We start from the raw sequence: 24755 nt of genomic DNA on the forward strand, positions 1-24755 counted from the left end.
ATCTCTCCTCAGTTAACTCTGAATTCCGTCTGGAAATGTCAGTTCTTTTTCCTTAAGATCAGAATTTGGACTTTCGCACCTAACGAGTAGATATCTTATTAATCTGTAAATTTCATGAATGATAGTTGCAATGGATCCATGGCTTAGATCTGTGGATCTGTGTCTTTCTCAAGTTCAGCAATCGTAATACGTCTGTCTGACAGTATAAGTTGGAATGAACATTTTGGAATATATTTACCCAACACTACAAATTTATCATGATAGACTATTTATATCGGGAAATGCAATAATTCTGACACCCGTTCCATGGGCGGATACAGCTTTTTTAAAAAAAAGGGTGTGTGCCCCTCCCCCCCCCCCCCCCCCCCCCCTCCCGTACATGTATACCGGTATTATTTTAAAAAAAAAGAGAGTCTTAGACTAGTTTCTATGTTCAAATGCGTTGTATACCTCTATCAGCCAGTAGACAGTATCCCAGTATTGGCAGGACAGGAAGTAGGTGGCGCAGTTAGCGACGTAAACACTAAAAGGAAGTCGATTTCGCAAGTTAGAAGTCTTGCAAAATATCTGACATTATGGCTTAACTTTAGATAAGGTTGGTATTTTTTTCTCTATGGGCGGTTATTGTATATGCATTTATGGTGTAATGGGTGACTGTGCTATGAATCTTTGACCGAGAAAAAGTCAGTTCGTCTCCACCGTCTCGTCCTGTGACAGTGTTCCAGTCGTAGAGGGTAGACTGAACAAACATGTTTGTGGAATAAAGATACATGTCACTGACTGAAGAAAGATGTGAATTCGTAGATGTTAACTTATTGTTTACTGGGCCTCGTTTCTTAAACTCCAGTATTTCAAACAGACGGATCATTATTGCAGTTGTTAGTTCTAAGCGTCGATCGATCGATGCTACGTTCTGATATCTCTCCCATCACAATGACATGTTATTTAGAGAATGGGTCACATGAACAACAGATCTTTCACCCAGAGCTGCAGTATGGGTAGATGAGATCCTTGTTTGTTTGTTAAATGCGGCACTCAGCTACATGACAACATTCTGAAAATTATAGTCAAGTCTGGACCAGACAATCCAGTGATTGACACCACAAGCATCGATCTACGCATTTGGGTCAGGATGACATGCATTAACCAAGTCAGCAGCCTGACACTAATGACAGTCTAATGCTTCTAGTTCATGCACTATATAAGTGCAATAATCTAAAGCTCCATTTCAACTCACATCACCAAAATGAAAGATTACTAGCCATTTACGATTATGCCACAATGTGTGAAGCCAATTTCTGGTGTCCACTGCTGTGATATTGCTGGAATATTGCTAAAACTGGTGTAAAACTATACTCACTTTATGAATGTTTATATATGAGTATGGCTAGATTACGCACAGTGCATTTGTGCAAAGTGCTTCCACACTGACAACCTTGTTTCATAGATTACAAATGTGAAGCATTTGTTTTTTAGAAATTCTCTTGAAAAAAGAAAAAAATGGATAAGAAGAAGGACCCAGATGAGGAGGATAGCAAAACCGAGAAAGATGAAACTAAGGAGGGTGAAACTGAAAGAGAGGCTTTGACCTCTAACCTTGATAATGGCCGGGCTGGAAAACAGATTGAGGAAGCTGACAATGACTTGACCAAGACGGAAGAGAATGCATTGAACAAGATGCGCCGTCAGCGGTCGCAGTATTCCAATGCTGGAGATGAGCTAGACGAAGAAGCAACTCACATGGTAGGTCATCACCTGGGAACATCAGTTATATGATTGCAATGCATGGTAAGGTAATATGATGAGAATTTCACTAACTTGTTTGTTCATGACTTTGTCATAATCAATAATCATGATAATACCATTTTTACTAAAATTTAGCAATTAAGGATGAAAAATGATTACTGTTAAGGGGTCTTTGAAGGTGATTGATTTTGTGTAACTCAAGCAGTTAATTTGTCAACTGCATATATTGTTATTTGTTTCCTGCAGTTTGAGCACTGAGCAGGGAGTCATTCTTTACTCGTCAATATCATTGGTCCACCTGTTATTCTTTGTACAGTGAAACCTTATTAGTATGGACTACTGGTGATACTGTTCGGAATGTTGACTTGTATACAAGGGATATTACTCAAGACCAATGTTTCGAAACTCACTTGGAATGATGGGATGGATGGGGTTGCACTGTACGACGAAACAAGGCGGACCAATGATATTGCATGTTCTTAGTACTAAACATTATCTAATCACATTAACCATGTTAAAATCACAAGAACTCAGCAAACATGGATGTCCATCTATAGGATGTGTCTCAACTGTGAACTTAGATTGGTGCTGACGCCCGAACTCATTCAACGATGTATCCATGGCAACTTGATTGTTGGTGTTAGTGTTTCCTAGATCAGGGATAATGGACATGATGTATGTCAGCCATGTTCTCCAACATACTTCTCATCTGTTCCATGTTACTATGAATGTATGTGTTTTGTAGCAGCGAGTAATGAAGATGACTTGTCACTGGTTTATGAAATCATGATATTGTCATTCACATTTCAGTTTGTTTCATGACGCCAGTCTGATGGACTAGTCAGGTGGTCAGCAGATTATTCATATGTTATGTTCACTCACTTTCTCATGTTCTTCCTTGTATATGTTTGCGGTAACCATGGTAACAGTTGGAAGACCAAAATTTAGAAACTTGTTTGTCTGCCCATAACGAGTGACCTATAGGTAATCAAGTGATCCAGTTCCTGACATTTTTTTTTTTAAGTCTGATCTTATGGCACGGAGATAAAAATAACAAACAGAAATGATGAGAAGCTTTAGAAGTTGGTTCTTCTGTATCAATCTATCAATAGCATCCAGCCTTTGTATAAGAAGTTTAATAAGGTTTTAAGGTACTGTTTGAATCTTTGACTCTCTTCCCCTCCTCTAACATGCAACATTGATAGGTTGTGATAGGGAACCTGTCACTCTCTTGCTTATTTTCAAGCACTGGAAATGTATGTATGAACAGATCGGCCAACCTAATGACCTACACATCATGACCTAGATATACTGACCATGACCTTGATATACAGATAGTGACCTAGATATACTGACCATGACCTACATATACCAACCATGACCTTGATATACAGACAATGACCTACATATACTGATTATGACCTACATATACCGACCATGACCTTGATATACAGACAATGACCTTGATATACAGACAGTGACCTAGATATTCCAATGATGACCTGCGTATACCGACCATGACCTAGATATACCAATCTATATAGGTCTGAAATGCCAGAGAGGGAGGAGCAACTCATATTGTTTGTTAGGATGAGCATGACACTTTCATCAGAGGATGTTCATGGTTTCAGATCCTTTCATTTTCTACAACATTGATTTTCAAATTTGATAAAGATAGAGAAGTATGTCCTTTGCAAACATGGAAATATTCTGATGCCATTCGTCTCTTGCAATTTCATTGCTTTGTAATGGCACCATTGGTTTTGTATAATATTGCACTTGTTACTTTGTATATGGTGACTGTTATTGTTCTTCTTGTTAACTCCTGGCTTGTGTCTGCACTGTTAACATGGTTGTCAGTGAGTTTTAGCTGTTTGAAATCATTACATGAGTATTCAATGTTGGTGATCTAGGGACACAATAAAACAGTCATTGGCTTTGCATCATTGTGGCCTTCAGACCACTGGCGACACAGGGTGAGTCCAACATCAAGCGACCATCTTGCTTCTTACTTAACTCCGATTTCTACCCTTGCCAAACTAGGCTGGAATTATGAAGTTATATTTTGGCTGTACTAACAAGTATTTGCATAGTCCAATCAAAATCGCATAACGAAATAGACATCCAGTTTGTAAACAACATGGATTTCAAAGTGCAGATTTCAGTCGACTGCAGGATGTGCAAAGGATGCGTTCCGTCAACTGGGTGTCGACAGATTTTTTCCGAATCTTTTCATGTGTTTAATCAAGGGACTCACATGATGCACTTCGCGAAGTAGGGCCTGTTTTGTTACAATATAGATCTTGATCATCTATCAGATCATCTTGACTGGGTGCTGCCATTTTGTTTGAAGCAAATGCAAGTGATATGCGAGGTTGAATCTGATTGGTTATTAAGAGGTTCATAGAAGGGACATAACTAGCAATAGCCACTGATGGCGCTACAATCGAGCCCAGAAATTCCAGCCTAGTTAAGCAAGGGTGGAAAATGGACTTTTATAGTCAGTTAACTCCCTTACCTTAAAAAGATGCCATCTACTGGACATGCTAGATGAACATGTTCTTTGTTTATATTCAGTATCACTGTGACTTAAATCTATTGTGTAAACATGATCTTTTTCTATCAGAGTAGGATGCTGGTTAGGGGTTAATCTATGTAATAATTCTGTCATTTTGTAATTGGAGAACAATTGTTACAACAGTCCTGTACGTGTGAGCATGATCGTGTCTATTTCTGTGTGAACTAGGCTGCAGCACCTGCCAGCTCACGGCACACTGACATCCGGTCTCGTCAGTATCGGAAGGTAATGGGTTTAATCTGGCTGGTGACAGCCTTCTGCTTCTCCCTGTATGTATTGGGTTTTTTAGTTTCTTCTGTGAAGGGTCACTGTTGAGCACATAGACATGAGTAGAAAAAGAGGAGAACTCCTCCCACCTGCTCAGCTAGTTCCTCGACCTACATTCCAGTCAACACCTTCTGGGACTCTTTTAAATACAGCAAATTTTGTATTCATCTGATTTCAAGCAAAGAACACATCTTGAAATGGAAACGCTATAGTCTTGATAATGGTTTAATGTCACAGGTGTTGCTGTGTCACAAGATCTCCTGCAGCACTGACCTGTGAGATTGATTCGGGGCGAGCCGAGGGGGACATATTGTACGTCAGGGATTTGTCCCAGATTCAAAACTAAGCGTCTAAGGCAATTTTGAAAAAAATAGTTAATTTACTCAAAGATTTTTGTAAATATATTTTCTTCATTTAATGCAACAATGTAAAACTAAATATTAAAGCCTTTCCTTTGTACTGCTGACCTCAGCAATAACTACATGGCATTAGTCGTAAATGTTCTGATTGGGAAATTTTTACTGACATTTACTGTAGACTTGTGCCGAATAAAGGCCTCAGAGCAGGTCTGGATAAGTCCCTGGTGGTTGTGGATGTGGGATAAGGTCTCCCATTGGATGAAACCATGTATAATGCACTGGCACTATGAGCAGTGATAAGTGATACAGAATGTTCAATTTGGAGGAGGGTGTTTAATTTATTAATTTACTAATTATTTCTGATCCTGAGACAATGGTATGCAGTTTCTTTCATTCTTCAATATCTATAATACAGAGTGAATCCTGATTGCACCCAGTTTACTGCACCCAGTTTACTGCACCCACTAGCTATGGTCACGTGTTTAGAGTTACTTCCCTTGATGCTCTTCTTATTCTAAACACCATATTGAAAGCTTGTCTCAGCTGGGCTTGTTACAGACAATTACTTTCTAAGATTTTTCACCACTGATTTTGCATATTTTTAGATCTTAAGCTCATCTTTAGTTGTGGTGCAATTTCATTGCATGTGTTCATAGCATATTATTTTGAGTGTTGGGCAGTCATCCTAGCCATCAAGATCTCTTTTTCCACATCAACTTTGTATTTGTTTCCCTGGTTCCGGATCCTTGAGCAGGAGATCTCGATGCTCTGGCAATCAATCAGGCAAATTTTCATGTTTAGATGTTTTTGCTTCTAGTCCTTCCATTGGTGACACGTGAAGATTCCGGGGTAGAGTAGGTCTTCAGCAAACCATGCTTGCCGTAAAAGGTGACTATGCTTGTCGTAAAAGGCGACTAACGGGATCGGGTGGTCAGGCTCGCTGACTTGGTTGATGCATGTCATCGATCCCAATTGCATGGATCGATGCTCATGATGTTAATCACTGGATTGTCTCGTCCAGACTCGATTATTTACAGACCGCTGTCATATACCTGGAATATTGCTGAGTGCGGCGTTAAACAATAAACCAACCAAACAACCTTCCATTGGTACTGCAGGGGGTAGGATACACAGCAGCTCTGTCTCATTTCGGTAGCGCCTTATTGGCCGAGGTGGATGTGGTTACCAGAACTCCTCACTGTTGCAGGAAGACCAGCGTTGGATCGGCTGCTGTGTCACATATTCGTCAGCCTCACACCAGCAGAAGGTCGGAGGTTCAATCCCCGATTGTGTCACACCAAACGATGTTAAAAGATGAAACTTGTTACCCTACCTGGTGTTTGTCATTAGGCAATAAAACACGTATTGTTTGTTTTGGTGTCAGTATGCTGTGTCTGTGTTTGGTATCAATGTCAAACTGCAGAACAGTATCTCAGTAGGCTAGCATTGTAAACCGATCTGGTCTGGGCTAGTCCAAGGAGTGACACACACACAAACGTGCATGCCCCTCTCTATGTAAGAGAAGTAATCTTGAACATGACTGAAAAGAAGTGTATGTTCGAAGTTTCAAGGATTTATTGTCCAGAGCACTTGGTTACAGAATGGTGTGGAGTTTGCCATCTTGTTTTTCATTCAAAACTTGAAAATTGGGAATTGTATGTGGAAATTCAAAACTAAAAGCAGAACGAAAATTAATCTGTGGAACTACAACCACAACAGTGACGACCCCATTTCTCCCACCTCATCTCACACCAAATAGTCTTGAGTATCTACACGTGTGGCTAATCTGCAAAGGTCATTAACGTCACATGGTCCCTCCTTGTCGTGGTTGCTGTCCTTCCTTGGCGATACAGATGCAAGATGAAGGGAGGGAACTCTGATCTAGTGGCCATTGCCAATGGATGCGATTTTGATGATACAAAATATGAAAGAAATTTCATGGTGTCGAATGGGATAATCATGAAATAGTAGATTTCTATAAGCTTGCATTTTTTTCTGTAATTATTGCACACTTTCTAACAAACTAACATTGGAGTGTTTGACTTAGTGAACAGAAATATGTATGAAATTGTTATATTTTTAATGGATTGTCTAATTTTGTAAAATGATTTTATCAACTTTTAATTGGAAATTCTTCTGTATGACTTCAAGACACCTTTTAAATATTTTGGAAGAAACAAATGGATCTGGCTTGTGGCTGCCCTTGCTACCTGTGTGATGAGACTTGGTGGGGTCTGACAATGTACTTGGAGATCATTACGTTTGTAAATTGTTTTAGATTCACCTCGCTCGCAGACAATTGTATCTTTTCAGGCCAATCATTGTGTCTGCTTCTAACACTGATGTGCCTTCCATGTTAATGTTTGATAGTCTTTTACCTGTTTACTCCGTGTTGTGTATGTAGCTGCCTCATTCATCGACAGGGTTTCACCTTTTCCAACATTAGGTGTATGCTGATTTCAGCGTGTCAGTGTGTATGTATTTTTATTTTGTTATGGCTGAGTAGTCATATTTCACTGATCCTTGTATTATGTGAGTCTTCACTAAGCTCTACCTGCTTTAATCTTGGTAAGTTGACTTGTGTTGTGTAGGGTCAGGGCTGATCCAGGGACTGTGATGTCTTCATCAATACTCTTAATGTGCTCACTTCAGTAAAAAGCACAGAGTGCTTGTTTCTAATCATAACAAACTGATCAATTTAAGAATGGGGACCATTTTACTCAACCATACTACCAAACCCAATGGCCTCAAGTAAAATTCCTTCCAAGCTATTGATTGCGTTAAAGTTGCTGGTATTTCTTTTGGCAACTTGGTTTTTTTCAACATGTTCAGTCCTAACCATGCTAATAATTGGGATTACAAGTAATTTATCTGAGATAAGGCATACAGATTTGTAATTGAAGACAAATGTTTGACAAAATGGAAAAGAATCCAAAGAGTTGACATTGACATTGGTATATTATATACCTAGTTTGTGTATTGAGCAGTGTGTGTACGGTGTGGTCAGTTGGTATTTTGTAGACTTAGTCTTATACACCATTGTACACAGGAGGAAGAGGACACAGTATAAACAGTTACCATGGTTACTGAACTATGGGAAACAATTCTCAACAATCATACCAGAACAATTTAAGGATTGATTTACTTTCCCTCTTTGAAAACAATGATAAAGAAATATGCCATGTCCTCCCCAATAGGTTGTATTTTCACAACAATATACTTTTGATTTCCTTTCTGTTTGAATTGCTTTTTGCCCCTCCTTTAATCCCTCCTGCCTTCATAAATGTTTGGGTGAATTCTTAAATCAAATCATTATTTTGTTCTGGCCACATGATTTCGTTTATAAAATGTTGGTTAAATATTTACCGTTACTACATCAATTTCAGGAGCTGCCGTCAAGTGCTGACAAGTGGGAGCCGGTATTGACTGTTTGCTTGCTACTGACATACATGTACTCTGTCTGTCCACTCATCTTGGAATGTCCACTCCTAGTCACATGTACCATCACTCTCCCAGCCCTCACCGGGGCCTTGTCTGTCGGAGAACGCTTGTCTAGCTTGTCAGTCAAATAACCTTCACTTGCCAACAACTTCCATAGCTTAAATAATGTATATTGACATTTTTGACATTGGAACATGTCTTCTGTATGGTCTGAACCATCATACAAGTACTTGTATTTGTTGTATGAATAGGACATGCTTGTAGAACATCCTTATACAACAGCTGGAGACCTATTCCCAATGATTGTGACTTCTTCCTTATGACAGACAAATAGCGTGTTCAGAAGAATAAGAAGTTCAAGAGAAGTTGTCATTGTAGACAGCACTAATGTCAGCATGTTCTTTAAAACAGGGATTCTTCAGGCATACATACAGCTCAACATCCTCTCATCATACTCAGCATCATTAACTGTTTTGTCATTTAGTTGTGTCTCTAACTCTTCAAGTTTCTTCTCTGGTCCTTATGATAGACCCACACACATGTATATCTCAATGTGTGGCATGTGATTCACTTTGGCAATTTACAGCATGCCTAAATATTTTAATCATTTTAGAAATCTGCATTTAACATATTGTTTGAAACCTATTAAAAGTTCAAAGGGGCTTGAATTATCACAATTTGATAATTATGCTTGGATTAGAAGCACAAAAAACCCTGTTATATGTTGACTTTTGTTTTGTTTTAATTCCATCATTTTCAGTCCCTGGATCATGATATTCAATATCAAAATGTTTGGAAATATAAAATAAATGGAAATATTTTTCAATCGATTTGTATATTGCCTAAGTGAAAATATCAGTGATTTCACACATTGACTGTAACATATTCTATGTATTCTTTTTTCATTAACTCACTTACTTGGTTGGATGATGGGTAACGACTGACTAATTAACACCGTGAGACTCCTGCTGGTCACACAGGAAATAGGGGGTTAGAATTAGGTTTACCATGCATCTATAAATAATGATGAGCAAGACTGTTAAACATTTTGGGAAGAAATAGTGAACTTTATGTTAAGTACTTGTCAGTTAACTTTGATGAATTGTATTAGTTTATATGGATGATCATAATGATTTTCATTATCACATTGTCTTCAGTAAATTGAGATTTGGTCAAATTGTAAAATTCAAGGTTATCCTTGTAGAATTGATTGCGACTGTTAAGTATTTTTTTTAGAATGATGCAGTTCATCATGATCATCAAAATTTCAAATTAATATGTATGGTTCCGGTCTACTGATTTGCTTTACATTTGTCAGAGGGGCGGTCTGGTAGCCTAGTGGTTAAAGCGTTCATTCGTCACTCCGAAGACCCGGGTTCGATTTCCGACATGGGTACAATATGTGAAGCCCATTTCTGGTGTCCCCCCGCCGTGATATTACTGGAATATTGCTCAAAGTGGCGTAAAACCTCACTCACTCACTCACTTACATTTGTCAGCCCGTTAAAAGAACAGTACTCCCCTTTGTTAGAATCCTTGTTAGTGCAGCCCTTGTACAGAGGTGTCAGTGCTTGGAGTTACTACGGCGACGTCCCTGCTTCTTTTAAGATGAGTGTGACTAGTTCAGTGCTCCAGATAATTTTTCAACCAATTGAGTACAGTACCGCGTGATGTTGTTCAAAACAACTGTAGCGCTACAACTGGTGTGAGTTTAGGTTCAGGAATGAGTATTAAAATCACCGGAGTCATTATATGCTGACGAGTACTGGACATATTATTTCAAACAAACTAGAACCCTACTGCTTGTGTGTCCAATTGATGAGTTCTGGTATGATAATTGTAATCCATCAGTATTTGACTAGTTTTCATCTATATAATATGCTGATGCGGCATCTATCTGGAGCACTGTAGTTTATTGGTTAGTTGTCCTGGGTCCCTTGTCTGCACCTGCCGAAGCATGTCAACACTTGTGTTGTGAGACCATTCTCTTGTGAACTGAATCTGATTGGTTATTCAGAGGTATCAAACCACAACAGTATTTTATTTTTACATCCAGGTTGTCAATCCTGCATTCAGACTCACTCACTAGGCTATAGATATAAAGGTTGCAAGTTCGATCAACTGAAATATTTAGACATTTGTCTGGTCTTAGTTTCTTACATCATTCATCACATTTCCTAATGTAGAGGGGGCATGGGTGGCCCAGTCATCTAAGGCACTGCTATTTGCTGTGCAGAGTTGCATCCCTTGGGCACGCCAGAAACCTATGATTGTGGGTTTGAATCCCAGTTCGCCCCGATTATGTTTCTAGGTTTGTCAGCACCATACCCCTGCTCGTGGGTTTCACCAAAGTGGTAAACATCTGAGACCTGCATCACTTCGGGCTTTCCTCCCACATTAAGCTGACACCCTCCTGATTCTGACTCTTCATATAGAACTGATTGGACTCTGTCTTTGTCCTCATTTGTACGATGACACGACAAAGCCTCTGTATTGACTGAAGCACGATGTGGTACCCCCACTCTCCTGAAGCATGAAAAGTCTAAAGAGGACAAGCTTGAACTTTTAATCCTGCCAAATTTGGATCATGTATTATTCTAGAGATGAAAGGTTACCAAATAGGTCTTCATTGCATTGTGATGTTGTGATGTAGTAGACCTCTAGGAGATGGCCACGTGATGTCATACTGTTATATGTAAGCAAGGAGTAGTTGTAATTCAGTGTAATATTGTGTCCTTGTATAGACATGTCACAGTGTTACTGTCAGCAAGGAGTAGTTGTAATTCAGTGTAATATTGTGTCCTTGTATAGACATGTCACAGTGTTACTGTCAGCAAGGAGTAGTTGTAATTCAGTGTAATATTGTGTCCTTGTATGGACATGTCACAGTGTTACTGTCAGCAAGGAGTAGTTGTAATTCAGTGTAATATTGTGTCCTTGTATGGACATGTCACAGTGTTACTGTCAGCAAGGAGTAGTTGAAATTCAGTGTATATTGTGTCCTCGTATGGACACGGGCCTACTGGCATGTAGGGCTGGCTATCGATACAGATCATAGAGATCTATAATTGTTAAATAAATATCGATCAATTTTCAATAAATATTGGAGAAGTAACTTTGAACAAATCTGCAAAAAAAAGAAGAAAACAACATATGTCACTCCACTGGTGAGTGGTGGAACGTTGATGCATGGATTACATTTATGGCATGTGAACTTTGAGGTGTGTTGATTTGATACCTCTAAACAATACATTTGAAACAATGCAAATCAAGATGAAGTAGAGATGATAGAATAGATACAACTATGCAATTATTATTTTTTGCTGATCATTTGTATAAAAGGTAACCTGTGTCGCAGGAAGTGTTGAAGTGTTGCTGAAGCTTGAGTGGTTCTGCTGTTATATCTTGGCACACTATTGACTGTTGTGTCAGGTTTGAATCCCACTTGAAGCTGTGAAGCCCTGTCTACGATGTTGCTATGAGTGGCATAAACCCCTACTCACTCACCCCGGACAATGAGGTGCACATTGTTCCCAGGAGATGGCTCTGACTTGCTTGAATGGCTGTTGCAGCTGGCACCGGATGCTTCAGACCCCGACATGGACGGCATGGCGACCACCACCTTCATCAATGGGGCGGAGCCACAGCCACTAGACACTGATCCCAGGCCGGTCATGGGGACCACCATCTCCTTCAGGGAGCCGGACCCACCGCGACTGGACACCAAACTCAGGCCGCCTCCATATGCATCCATAGGTAAGATGGTGGTGAGGTAGCCGAGTGGTAAAAGTATTCGCTTATCAACCGGAAGGCCAGGGTTCGATTCCTCACACAAACTATGTTTGAAGCGGAATCCTCACATGGTATTGCTGGAATATTGCCGAAAATAGTTAAGCAGCACTCTCCCACTCCGATGGGTTAGAGACGAGCTTCTGGTCCAGACTATGGTTTGACTCAGAGAACTCTAAAGGCATGAGTGGCCCAGTTGTCCAAGATGTCAGCTCCTGGTCCAGACTTTAGTTTGACTCAGACTAATCTAGGAGCACGGTTTGCCAGGTGTTCTAATACAATGCACCATACTGTGAGAATTTGGGGTCTTAGGTACCAGGATAAAGATGTGGTCTCAAACCCAATATTTGCCCTGCTTAGGTGATGTGTTGTGTGCATATGGTGGATTGCATCCTTAGTGCAGCCTGTAAACCCCTCCACACATGCACAGATTGAGCTGTATCCCTGTTTGGCCTACCTCTGTCACTCTGCTGGCTGGTGTGATGGTGTGATGGTGTGATGGCCTGATGGGGTTGATGGCCTGATGACATGGTGGCGTGATGATGTGATGGTGTGATGGCCTGATGGGGTTGATGGCCTGATGACATGGTGGCGTGATGGTGTGATGGTGTGATGGTGTGATGGCCTGATGACATGGTGGCGTGATGATGTGATGATGTGATGGCGTGATGGTGTGATGGTTTGATGGCCTGATGACATGGTGGCGTGATGATGTGATGGTGTGATGGCGTGATGGTGTGATGGCCTGATGACATGGTGGCGTGATGATGTGATGATGTGATGATGTGACGGCCTGATGGGGTTGATGGCCTGATGATGTGATGGTGTGATGATGTGATGGTGTGATGGCTTGATGGGGTTGATGGCCTGATGATGTGATGATGTGATGGCCTGATGGTGTGATGGCCTGATGGGGTTGATGGCCTGATGATGTGATGATGTGATGGCCTGATGGTGTGATAGCGTGATGATGTGATGATGTGATGACATGGTGGCGTGATGATGTGATGGTGTGATGGCCTGATGGGGTTGATGGCGTGATGATGTGATGATGTGATGGCCTGATGGTGTGATGGCGTAATGGCGTCATCACGTGATGGTGTGATGGCCTGATGGGGTGTGATGTTGTGATGGGGTTGATGGCCTGATGGGGTGATGAGTGATGGCCTAATGGTGTGATTGCGTGAATACATGATTGCGTGATGGTGTAATGAGTTATGGTGTGATGGTGTGATAGGTAGTGAGTGCACCCGGCAATTCTGTTCACTCCGTCCCTAACTGTTCTTCAGTATCCATCCATGTGATGTGTAGTTGAAGTGTGAATGGATGAGTGGATTTTGTCAGATTGTTGAATCTAACATGAACACCATGATAACCGAGTCGGGCTGTTGAATGTTGATTTCCTGACACATGAATAAATTAGACAATATTGTTATTTTGCAGAAGATAATCCAAACTACCGTGCACCTGCCGAGCTGGGTGACATCGAGCTGCATGACATGGAGCGGACCGGGCCCCCACCAGAGGACGAAGTGTAAGTTCTAGAATGAGAAACTGAAGTTGTCTGGGTGGAACTGCTGATTTTGTTTGTTTGTTGTTTAACGCCGCACTCAGCAATGTTCCAGCTATATGACGGTGGTCTGAAAATAATTGAGTCTGGACAAGAGAATTCAGTGATTGATATGATGAGCATCGATCCACGCAATTGGGATCGATGACATGCATCAACCAAGCCAGCGAGTCTGACCACCCGATCCCATTAGTTGCTTCTTATGACAACATAGTCGACTTTTACTGAAAGCATAAAAATTGTACATGTACTGGACTCTGCTGGTTGATATGTTCAATGAATGGTTGATATGTTCAATGTATTCCCCATGTTGCTGTGTTCTAGGGAGGTGTATGAGTGTACGAGACTGCTGATTGATATGTTCAATGTATTCCCCATGTTGCTGTGTTCTAGGGAGGCGTATGAGTGTATGAGACTGCTGGTTGATATGTTCAATATATCCCCCATGTTGCTGTGTTCTAGGGAGGCGTATGAGTGTATGAGACTGCTGATTGATATGTTCAATATATCCCCCATGTTGCTGTGTTCTAGGGAGGCGTATGAGTGTACGAGACTGCTGATTGATATGTTCAATATATCCCCCATGTTGCTGTGTTCAAGGGAGGCATATGAGACTGCTGGTTGATATGTTCAATGTATTCCCCATGTTGCTGTGTATTAGGGAGGCGTATGAGTGTATGAGACTGCTGATTGATATGTTCAATATATCCCCCATGTTGCTGTGTTCTAGGGAGGCGTATGAGTGTACGAGACTGCTGATTGATATGTTCAATATATCCCCCATGTTGCTGTGTTCAAGGGAGGCGTATGAGACTGCTGGTTGATATGTTCAATGTATTCCCCATGTTGCTGTGTATTAGGGAGGCGTATGAGTGTACGAGACTGCTGATTGATATGTTCAATATATCCCCCATGTTGCTGTGTTCTAGGGAGGCGTATGAGTGTATGAGACTGCTGGTTGATATGTTCAATATATCCCCCATGTTGCTGTGTTCAAGGGAGGCGTATGAGTGTATGAGACTGCTGGTTGATATGTTCAATATATCCCCCATGTTGCTGTGTTCAAGGGAGGCGTTTGAGTGTACGAGACTGCTGGTTGATATGTTCAATGTATTCCCCATGTTGCTGTGTTCTAGGGAGGCGTATGAGTGTATGAGACTGCTGGTTGATATGTTCAATATATCCCCCATGTTGCTGTGTTCTAGGGAGGCGTATGAGTGTACGAGACTGCTGGTTGATATGTTCAATGTATTCCCCATGTTGCTGTGTATTAGGGAGGCGTATGAGTGTATGAGACTGCTGGTTGATATGTTCAATATATCCCCCATGTTGCTGTGTTCTAGGGAGGCGTATGAGTGTATGAGACTGCTGGTTGATATGTTCAATATATCCCCCATGTTGCTGTGTTCTAGGGAGGCGTATGAGTGTATGAGACTGCTGGTTGATATGTTCAATATATCCCCCATGTTGCTGTGTTCTAGGGAGGCGTATGAGTGTATGAGACTGCTGGTTGATATGTTCAATATATCCCCCATGTTGCTGTGTTCAAGGGAGGCGTATGAGACTGCTGGTTGATATGTTCAATGTATTCCCCATGTTGCTGTGTATTAGGGAGGCGTATGAGTGTACGAGACTGCTGGTTGATATGTTCAATATATCCCCCATGTTGCTGTGTTCAAGGGAGGCGTATGAGTGTATGAGACTGCTGATTGATATGTTCAATTATATCCCCCATGTTGCTGTGTTCAAGGGAGGCGTATGAGTGTATGAGACTGCTGGTTGATATGTTCAATGTATTCCCCATGTTGCTGTGTATTAGGGAGGCGTATGAGTGTACGAGACTGCTGGTTGATATGTTCAATATATCCCCCATGTTGCTGTGTTCTAGGGAGGCTTATGAGTGTATGAGACTGCTGGTTGATATGTTCAATATATCCCCCATGTTGCTGTGTTCAAGGGAGACGTATGAGTGTACGAGACTGCTGATTGATATGTTCAATATATCCCCCATGTTGCTGTGTTCAAGGGAGGCGTATGAGTGTATGAGACTGCTGGTTGATATGTTCAATATATCCCCGATGTTGCTGTGTTCTAGGGAGGCGTATGAGTGTACGAGACTCTGCTGGTTGAACTGTGTCGGCACAATGGTCGTCCGCTTCTACCAACAGCTGTGCACTGCCCACTCCACCTTCTCCCGTACCAAGAGGATTCTGGGAATTATTGCTCTGGTCATCATTGCATGTCTTGTCGTATTTTGTGGCATATTCTCCTCAAGCTTTGAGTACATTAATTATTACCACGTAAGTAGCAGTGTACCGATGTATGTATCTCCTCACTGAAACAGGTTTTAAGTTCTGACTGTTTGTGTCTGGAATTACTGTTTCACACAGCACGCACATACACACGCACGCACACACGCACACACCTACACGCACAGGCACAAACACACCTTCACATGCACGCATGCGCACACACACGCACGCACACACGCATGCACACACGCACAGGCACAAACACACCTTCATATGCACGCACACGAACACGCACATGCACACTCATATGCACACGCACACACACATATACGCACACCCACACGCACGCACGCACGCACACACACACACATACACTATATAGGTGCTATAATCTTCGAGGTGAAATTAAACCCATTTCACCTCACCTTCAATATTACATCACTCCCTCTCAGTTGAACTTAAACATAATAATTCATTTTGAAAGGATCGTTTTTGTTTTATAGTTTTGGTGTACCTTCATGTACTTGGCTTCCAAACCTTAGGATCTTTGTCATTACTCCTGTGCCTGTAACAGCTCCGAGATTCTTTAGCTACGTTTTTGTTAATTACACTACAGAAGTTGAGCCGCTTCATACAGTAACTGCTGTTCAGTAAACAAACATTTCTTAAAAAATATATGTGTAATTCTTCATCGATTGGCGGTGTAGGCTCAACACGTCAAAGACCCAGGTTTCAATCCCCAAGAGGGTTCTAAGTGTTAGGCCCATATCTGGTCACTGGAATATTGCTCTGAGCGGCAATAAACTCACTTTCTTGTTTATCGTAATTGAAGCGTTTGACTGCAACATTAATGATTGACCATGCAGGTCGCGCTGCGCCAGAGTCGTTTGACGGGGTCTGTTGACCGGAACAGGGTGCTGTACCCGGGCTGCTATGTCCTCGGCCCCGACGTTGATCTCATCTACTTCAGCAGCACAGCTCACACCATCTCGGCCAAAGTGTCGGTGTTCACCAAGGACAAGATGGTCATCGATGTGGACCTCTCACTTCAATACTTCCTGAGGTAGGCAGCTGTGTTTCATAGTTCTTTAAGACCGCCTCCGTGGTCTAGTGGTAGAGCATCTTCGCGGAGAGCGGAGAGTCCGGGGTTCGATCCCCGCCCGCGTCATACCAAAAGACGTTAAAAGATGGTACTTGTTGTTACCCTGTCTGATGCTTGGCATTAAGGGGCTAAAACAAGGACTGGTCAGCTCGGAGTCAGTAAACTGTGTCTGAGTGGGGTATTCGTGTTAAACGGCGGCATGGTATCTCAGTGAACGAGCACTATAAATCGGCAATAATCTTGGACGCGACGTTAAACCCAATTTCACCTCACCTCATAGTTCTTTACACTTGTTATATTATATGTTTGGTTGTGGAGCCTACTGGCTTGGGAAATGTAATGAAATCAAGTTGGGATGTCCTTCGTATCGTATCCTGACTTTGTGATTTGCCCCAGACTAGCAGCCTAGTGGTTCAGGCCACACATTATATATTTCGTTTCACGGGCCTGCTGCCCCTACTGAAAAGCCGCTGGAAAAAATTAAATTGAACATAAAATATTTATTTTGATTATGTCTCCCTCTAGTAATATAGACAATATAAAATGAATACCATGTCTACATCACTATCAGTGATTCCAGAAGCCAGCTGCAGTTTTAACTCCATGGCTGAATGACTTTCATATAAGTAAATAAATGATTGACATAGCTATTTATTTTTATTCATATGATATTCCTTGTGTGGAAAAGGTGGAATAAATCTGTGAAAAGTAAAATGATAAAAGTGTCCAAAAGCTTGCTGAGGTAACCACCTGGTGTCAGCATGGGTACAATGTGTGAAGCCCATTCATCCAGTGCCACAGGGGGAGGACTTTTGCTGCGCTAAGTCCAAAATCAAGTGGGGAAAAAGGTTGCTCTGTTGGGATTTCATTTTGCCCGGTTTTCTTTCGAGGGAACAACAGGCAGTCACGGGGAGCGTCTCACAAATATAACAGAAGCTCGTTTTTGGCGACTGGTATATATATTGAAGGCATATAAATAGTTTATTCCAAATTGATGAGGCAATCCTCATCAGGAAAACTGAACAAGTGTTTGTTGGTCCATCTGAGGTTGGTCTTTCAGGAGTGTTGAGGTTTCTGCACTGGCAGTGTCACTCCCCTCCCCCTTCTTGGAGCTTGATGACATCTTCCATGTAGAAGCAGGGCAATAGAGTGTGAAGTGTGCACTGGTCATTTCAGAAACTGGAAAAGTGGGGCCCAATGACCCCTACCTTTCTGAGAATTAGGGAAATTTGCTGAAACCAGGGGACACACAAATGTTTTGAAATACAGGCATAACACTTAGAGAACATTACTTTTTTTATGTATTTACAAAATTTTAACATTTCACATTTTATTTCTTCACTTTTTAAAGAGAGTTCATTCTTCCAGTCTGTGTTATAGAAGTTCAATTTCTTCAGTTCTTTCAACAGTCATGTTCAGGAAAACAATTTTAAGCTCCCGTCAGTCCACCAGTTGCACTACGTATATATATTATACCAGCCAATCAAATCATGCTACACTGCAACGGTCAGTTTGTTCGGAAGTTATTGCTAAACATGCTAAACCTATGGTAACTAAGGCTAACTGAAGAATTTTGAGGTTACAACAAATGATTGATTTATTCCAAATGTTAAAATGTGTTTACTTCCAAATTTGACAAAGATTGATGAAGCTGAGTGTGTTAGTCAAAGGTGCAGTCTAAACATATTATAGTTTTTGGACATGTGGGAGCGGTGATATATATCTTTTTCGCCATATGTTTATTTTGTGTGTAAAAGTCCCCATGTCTGCATTCTGAAACGAACATTGAGTGTGACCTTGGCCTATTAAAAAAAGATCATTAAATGTAATTATTATCTGAATTGATATTCTAGTACACTTTTTCCACACTTCAAACACATTTTGAAAGTCCTTTCTAGAGTTGAATGCATCATTTTGTATTATTATGGTAACTGAATGTTTAACTGATTGCAGACCCAACGAAGTGGGCAAGGTCCATGCTATGTTCGGCAAAGATTACCACTCGGTGTTTGAGAGCCTGGTGTTCAACACTATCAAGAATGAGGGCACGAAACACCCCTTGGCCATGTACCGCAAGAGCAGGCCCAAGATGGAGAGGGACTTCCACCACAAGGTTCGAGAGAGACTCGGCGGTAAGGGGCACACCTTTGTATTCTGTACCATGCTGAAGGGCTTGGGTGGCCCGGTCGTCTATGGGCACGCCAAAAACCTATGATTGTGGGTTCGAATCCTGGTTCGCACCGATTATGATTCTAGGTTTGTCAGCACCTTACCCATGCTTGTGGGTTTCACTAAAGTGGTAAGCGTCTAAGACCTGCTTCACTTTGGGCTTTCCTCCAACAATAAGCTGACACATCATGATATAACTGGAATACTGTTTAAAGCGGTGTTGAACCCAACTCACACCCACACTGTGGACCGTGCTATTCCCCAAACCCCCCCTGCATGCTGATGATAGATACATGGTAAGACAGATGCTTTCAGTCTGTGCTGGGGTAGATCTATATTTTCTTTCAAGTGTGCCACAGAGCAATAAAAAAGATGGTCAGAGGTACCATTTGGAAGTCGCATTCATGTTTTATCGCATTTTTGATCCAATTACTATTTTAACAAAGCAATTTCGACAAGGAATTTTGACTCCTGCAGCATGTACTCTTTAACCAGTGCATTGAAGCTGAGACTCGGTGTAGGGGAGCTGTGACTCAGTGTAGGGGAGCTGAGACTCAGTGTAGGGGAGCTGGGACTCGGTGTAGGGGAGCTGGGACTCGGTGTAGGGGTGCTGAGACTCGGTGTAGGGGAGCTGAGACTCAGTGTAGGGGAGCTGAGACTCGGTGTAGGGGAGCTGAGACTCGGTGTAGGGGAGCTGAGACTCGGTGTAGGGGAGCTGAGACTCGGTGTAGGGGAGCTGAGACTCGGTGTAGGGGAGCTGGGACTCGGTGTAGGGGAGCTGAGACTCAGTGTAGGGGAGCTGAGACTCGGTGTAGGGGAGCTGAGACTCGGTGTAGGGGAGCTGAGACTCGGTGAAGGGGAGCTGGGACTCGGTGTAGGGGAGCTGAGACTCAGTGTAGGGGAGCTGAGACTCGGTATATGAGAGCTGAGACTCGGTGTAGGGGAGCTGAGACTCAGTGTAGGGGAGCTGAGACTCGGTGTAGGGGAGCTGAGACTCGGTATATGGGAGGTGTAGGGGAGCTGGGACTCTGTGTAGGGGAGCTGAGACTCGGTGTAGGGGAGCTGAGACTCAGTGTAGGGGAGCTGTGACTCGGTGTAGGGGAGCTGAGACTCAGTGTAGGGGAGCTGAGACTCAGTGTAGGGGAGCTGAGACTCAGTGTAGGGGAGCTGAGACTGGGTGTAGGGGAGCTGGGACTCAGTGTAGGGGAGCTGAGACTCGGTGTAGGGGAGCTGTGACTCGGTGTAGGGGGAGCTGGGACTCAGTGTAGGGGAGCTGCCTTCTGGTTATTGATGTCAGGATATGTGCAACACTGCAGGCACCTGCTGTCCCAGTTGTTGTCCCAACGAGTGCAGCAACAAGACCGTGTGTGCTGTGTGTGAGCCGGCGGGGACGTGCGATGCCGGATATCATGTGGACGTGGAATACTTCCAGATGGGAAAGATCAGCATCCCCAATGAGGTTTTCGAGCGGTTGATGAGGCAGACCATTCTTCAGGTTCGTACCAGACTAGGAAGGAGAGAGGGAGGGAGGGAGGGACAGAGACAGAGAAGGAGGGAGGGACAGATACAGGGAGGGGCTGATGGAAGGTTGGAGAGTAGAACGGAGGGAGAGAGGAATGGACAGATAGAGAGAGCGGGGAGAGATGGAGTGAGTGAGTATGTATGGTTTTACGCCACTTTTAGCAATATTCCAGCAATATCACGGTGGGGGACACCACAGATGGGCTTCACACATTGTACCCTTGTCGGGAATCGAACCCGGGTCTTCGGCGTGACGACCGAACGCTTTAACCACTGGGCTACCCGACTGCCCCTAAAGAGAGGGACAGGGAAAGTTTGAGGGAGGAGGGTGGGAGGGACAGATGGAGTGAGGACGAAAGGAGGGAGTGATGGACTGATTGAGGGAGGGACAGATGGAGGGAGGGACAAATGGAGGGAGGGACAAATGGGGGCAGTGATGGTGTTACACTGTAAACAAGGTCAGCCTGGAATGTGGGGCATCTAGTGTAGGCAGCAAATTTGGAAATATGTAAATGAACTTTAAGCATCTTTTGATTACAAGACTCATGATATATAATGTTATTATGAAGAAGTCATAAGTGAGTGGTTAGTGAGTTGTCTGTGTCACTTGTGGGAGGTACAAGATTTTACAGCTGAATGGTTGTGTACAGCATGGGAGTGATGTTATCAAGAGTTGACCAATTACTTATTTTGGTAAAAAATTGTTTTTTGTGTAACTTAAAGATCTATTTCTTGACCGCAAGCAGCAATAAAACATTTTACAGTTTTTATAACGAGGTTGGGGTCCTGGAGATATGATCTTTCTGTGCTCACTTCCTTGAATGCCACCAAGTAAACAGCTGTAGGCGTGTGTTGGCCATGTCAGTTTCCTCAGTCAGTTTCCTGGCTGGCTTTAATGTGACATGTTGTCGTGTCCGTGTATGTCATGTCGATGCTATGATTGTCGTCCAGATTGAGAGTGAGCGAGAGGTGTTCTACCAGCAGCATTCACTGGAGGTGAAGGAGACCTTGAGGCTCACCGAGCAGATCTCCAACCAAGGTACAGTGCAGTACAGTAAACATTTGCTGTGTCAGAGAAATCTCACAAACATACCACTGTGTCTGATAGATATCATACCAGACCTAAAACTGTGGCTACTTCTAGCAAGTGTCAGGCTAAAAAAAATATAATAGTCTTGGTTCTCAGACACAGCCAGCATCATCAAGTCTGCCACATGTTTTGGTTTTATTTCCATTTTCTAAGAAAGATTAAAGATCCTACTACATTAAAACAATGCTATCCAATAAAGCATGCAGATACTTACTTTACATGCACACTGCTTTACTGTGCATCTCGTGTTATGTTCATGGTGGTAATTGGAGTTTGCCTAATTATGAAGGGAGGCCCTTTCCCAGGTTGATGGTACACAACTGTATTTTTGGTTCCATACTTGTTTGAACAAGGGAAAAAAAAACACACCGCCTGCTCACTCTATATTTTCAAAAGTCATTGCCTGAAAACCAAATATATTTTTTAAGCCTTATGTAGAGGTGATCCTAAGAGTTCCACAGGGAAACATGCATCACAGTGTCTGTTGTAATCTGTTGTAATCTGGTAATCTTTGTAATATCATGCTTAACATATTGTGTAGCCACTTAGATAGAAAAAAATGTAATCAATGCACTTTGGTGCAAAGAATTTGAAACTTGGTTTTGATTTCAGCGGCAGAGACCCGTGCCAATGCGACAGCATATGGGAAGACGCTGGGCTTGATTGCTGTGTCGGATAAAGAGAAGGTCATACAGACTTCATACATCAAGGCACTGAAGGGCCTGTACAGCAGACTCAATGTGGTCCAGGAGGACCACAAGCTGTCGCTCATGATGATGCTTGCCTATGAAGATATCAAGGACAATCTGTATACTTCTCTCAATGCATCTTCCTTATTTCTCAATACGTGAGTGAGGGTTGGCGCCTATGAAGATATCAAGGACAATCTGTATACTTCTCTCAATGCATCTTCCTTATTTCTCAATACGTGAGTGAGGGTTGGCGCCTATGAAGATATCAAGGACAATCTGTATACTTCTCTCAATGCATCTTCCTTATTTCTCAATACGTGAGTGAGGGTTGGCGCCTATGAAGATATCAAGGACAACCTGTATACTTTTATCAATGCATCCTCTTTATAATCAATATGTTATTGGATCTAAAGAATGGATTCCATTGTTAGCTCCACTGTTTGTACATGCACATCAAGTGACAGGACCAAGGGAGACAAGTCTGTCTGAACACAATTGTCCTATTTCCCCAGACCAATCCACTCATGGGATCATGAGACTTGCAGGAGACTATTGCTGGTCTGTACTACTAATAGTACTACCTTTCATCAGTTCCCCATGGATTCTTGGTTTGTCCATACCATGCTAGTGTATGTCATCAGTTCCCCATGGATTCTTGGTTTGTCCATACCATGCTAGTGTATGTCATCAGTTCAGCATGGAGTCTTGGTTTGTCCATACCATGCTAGTGTATGTCATCAGTTCCCCATGGAGTCTTGGTTTGTCCATACCATGCTAGTGTATGTCATCAGTTCACCATGGAGTCTTGGTTTGTCCATACCATGCTATTGTATTTCATCAGTTCCCCATGGAGTCTTGGTTTGTCCATACCATGCTAGTGTATGTCATCAGTTCACCATGGATTCTTGGTTTGTCCATACCATGCTAGTGTATGTCATCAGTTCACCATGGAGTCTTCGTTTGTCCATACCATGCTAGTGTATTTCACTAAAGTGCCAAAATTCCAAGCTCTCTATTCTCACAAAACTTAATATCTTTTTATATTGCTATGTATTTTCTGCATGAAATGTAATGACACACATCCTTTGAATATTGTAGTGACTGCAACTTTACATTTTGTAACCTTTAATTGTGTTATTATTATTTGATATAAAAGAAAGTACTATCTATGAATATTAGCTTCTCTGGTGATGCAGAGGTCAAATTGTCTGTTTCAGAAGAAGTTGTTATCCATAAAAATTGTGTCTATCTTCTAACCTCTGATTGACCAATCAGAATTGAGTAATTTCCAGTTTCATGAGAGGATGCTGGAATATTGCTGAATGTGACTTTAAACAACAAACAAATAATAGGAGATGTATCAACTGTATTATTTATGACCATCTTGGACAAAACTGTATTGCCAAGTACTTATAGTCTCTTACTTTTGTGAATGCTCCAAGATGCTGTCACAAATGTTCAGTCATGAAAATTACGAATAGGATAAGAAAATATTTTCGTAATTTAATTTCCACATCTGAAAGTAAAATGGTGGACACTTTGGGGGTTCTGAAAACTATACAACACTGACAAACAACTTGCCTGTCTGCCCAAAGAGGTGGTATGAACACCTTGATCATACCTCCATGTCAGAATGATGAGATCTGATTGGTCCACATGATCTTGATAAAATACTGGGTTACCCGCCTTGGAGGGGAATAAATTTCTCAACGGGGAATTAAATCTCTTATACCACACCACAAGCAATACAGGCTGCACAAGGATTTCTGAGAGGAAGAATAAATCCCTTATACCCCGCTTCAAAGTAAAAAGTCGCATTCTTTTTCCGATTCAATGGAAGTCACATGACAAAGTGCCAGCTAATCTCAGCTCAATCGAACAATTTTCTATCAATTTTACATTTGTTTGAATTATTTTAAATGTAATATTAAAACATGTTGGTAAGATAAATTTGTTGTAGCAGGATTGCTCGGGGTACATGGGGTTTATGCATCCCTCCAACTTGTGGTTTAAAAAGTAACACGGGATGCATAAAACCCCATGTACTCCAAGTGATCCAGCTACAACTGATAAACCAACCTGTGTTATCTGGGAGTTGAGGTTGGCCATGAATGCATGATTAACACAATTTTCATATTTTGTTGTATGCTTCTTTTTTAGGAGAATGTAAATAAAGTAC

At 42.0% G+C, this 24755-nt stretch overlaps 2 protein-coding genes across 3 annotated transcripts; one reads left to right on the forward strand and one right to left on the reverse strand.

The window, feature by feature from the left end:
• The first annotated feature begins 510 nt into the window (after positions 1-510).
• LOC139465961 (uncharacterized) lies at positions 511-24755 on the forward strand. Of its 2 annotated transcripts, XM_071247982.1 has the most exons (11): positions 511-595; positions 1477-1743; positions 8337-8369; positions 11964-12147; positions 13624-13714; positions 15846-16050; positions 16869-17065; positions 19058-19236; positions 20590-20768; positions 21746-21833; positions 22497-24755. In XM_071247982.1, the coding sequence occupies exons 2-11, from the start codon at positions 1501-1503 to the stop codon at positions 22733-22735; spliced, it is 1638 nt and encodes a 545-aa protein (XP_071104083.1). In that variant the 5' UTR covers positions 511-595; positions 1477-1500; the 3' UTR covers positions 22736-24755. The 2 variants fall into 2 exon arrangements, with proteins under 2 accessions (XP_071104083.1, XP_071104084.1); XM_071247983.1 differs by lacking the exon at positions 8337-8369.
• On the reverse strand, positions 19706-20230 carry LOC139465987 (uncharacterized; the record flags this gene model as incomplete). Its single annotated transcript, XM_071248003.1, has 1 exon — positions 19706-20230. A coding segment is annotated over one exon (525 nt), but the record flags the coding sequence as incomplete, so codon positions are not given.

Source organism: Haliotis cracherodii, unplaced genomic scaffold (assembly GCF_022045235.1).
Source record: "Haliotis cracherodii isolate W230 unplaced genomic scaffold, xgHalCrac1.p SCAF_18, whole genome shotgun sequence".
NCBI classification, from domain to species: Eukaryota; Metazoa; Mollusca; class Gastropoda; order Lepetellida; family Haliotidae; genus Haliotis; species Haliotis cracherodii.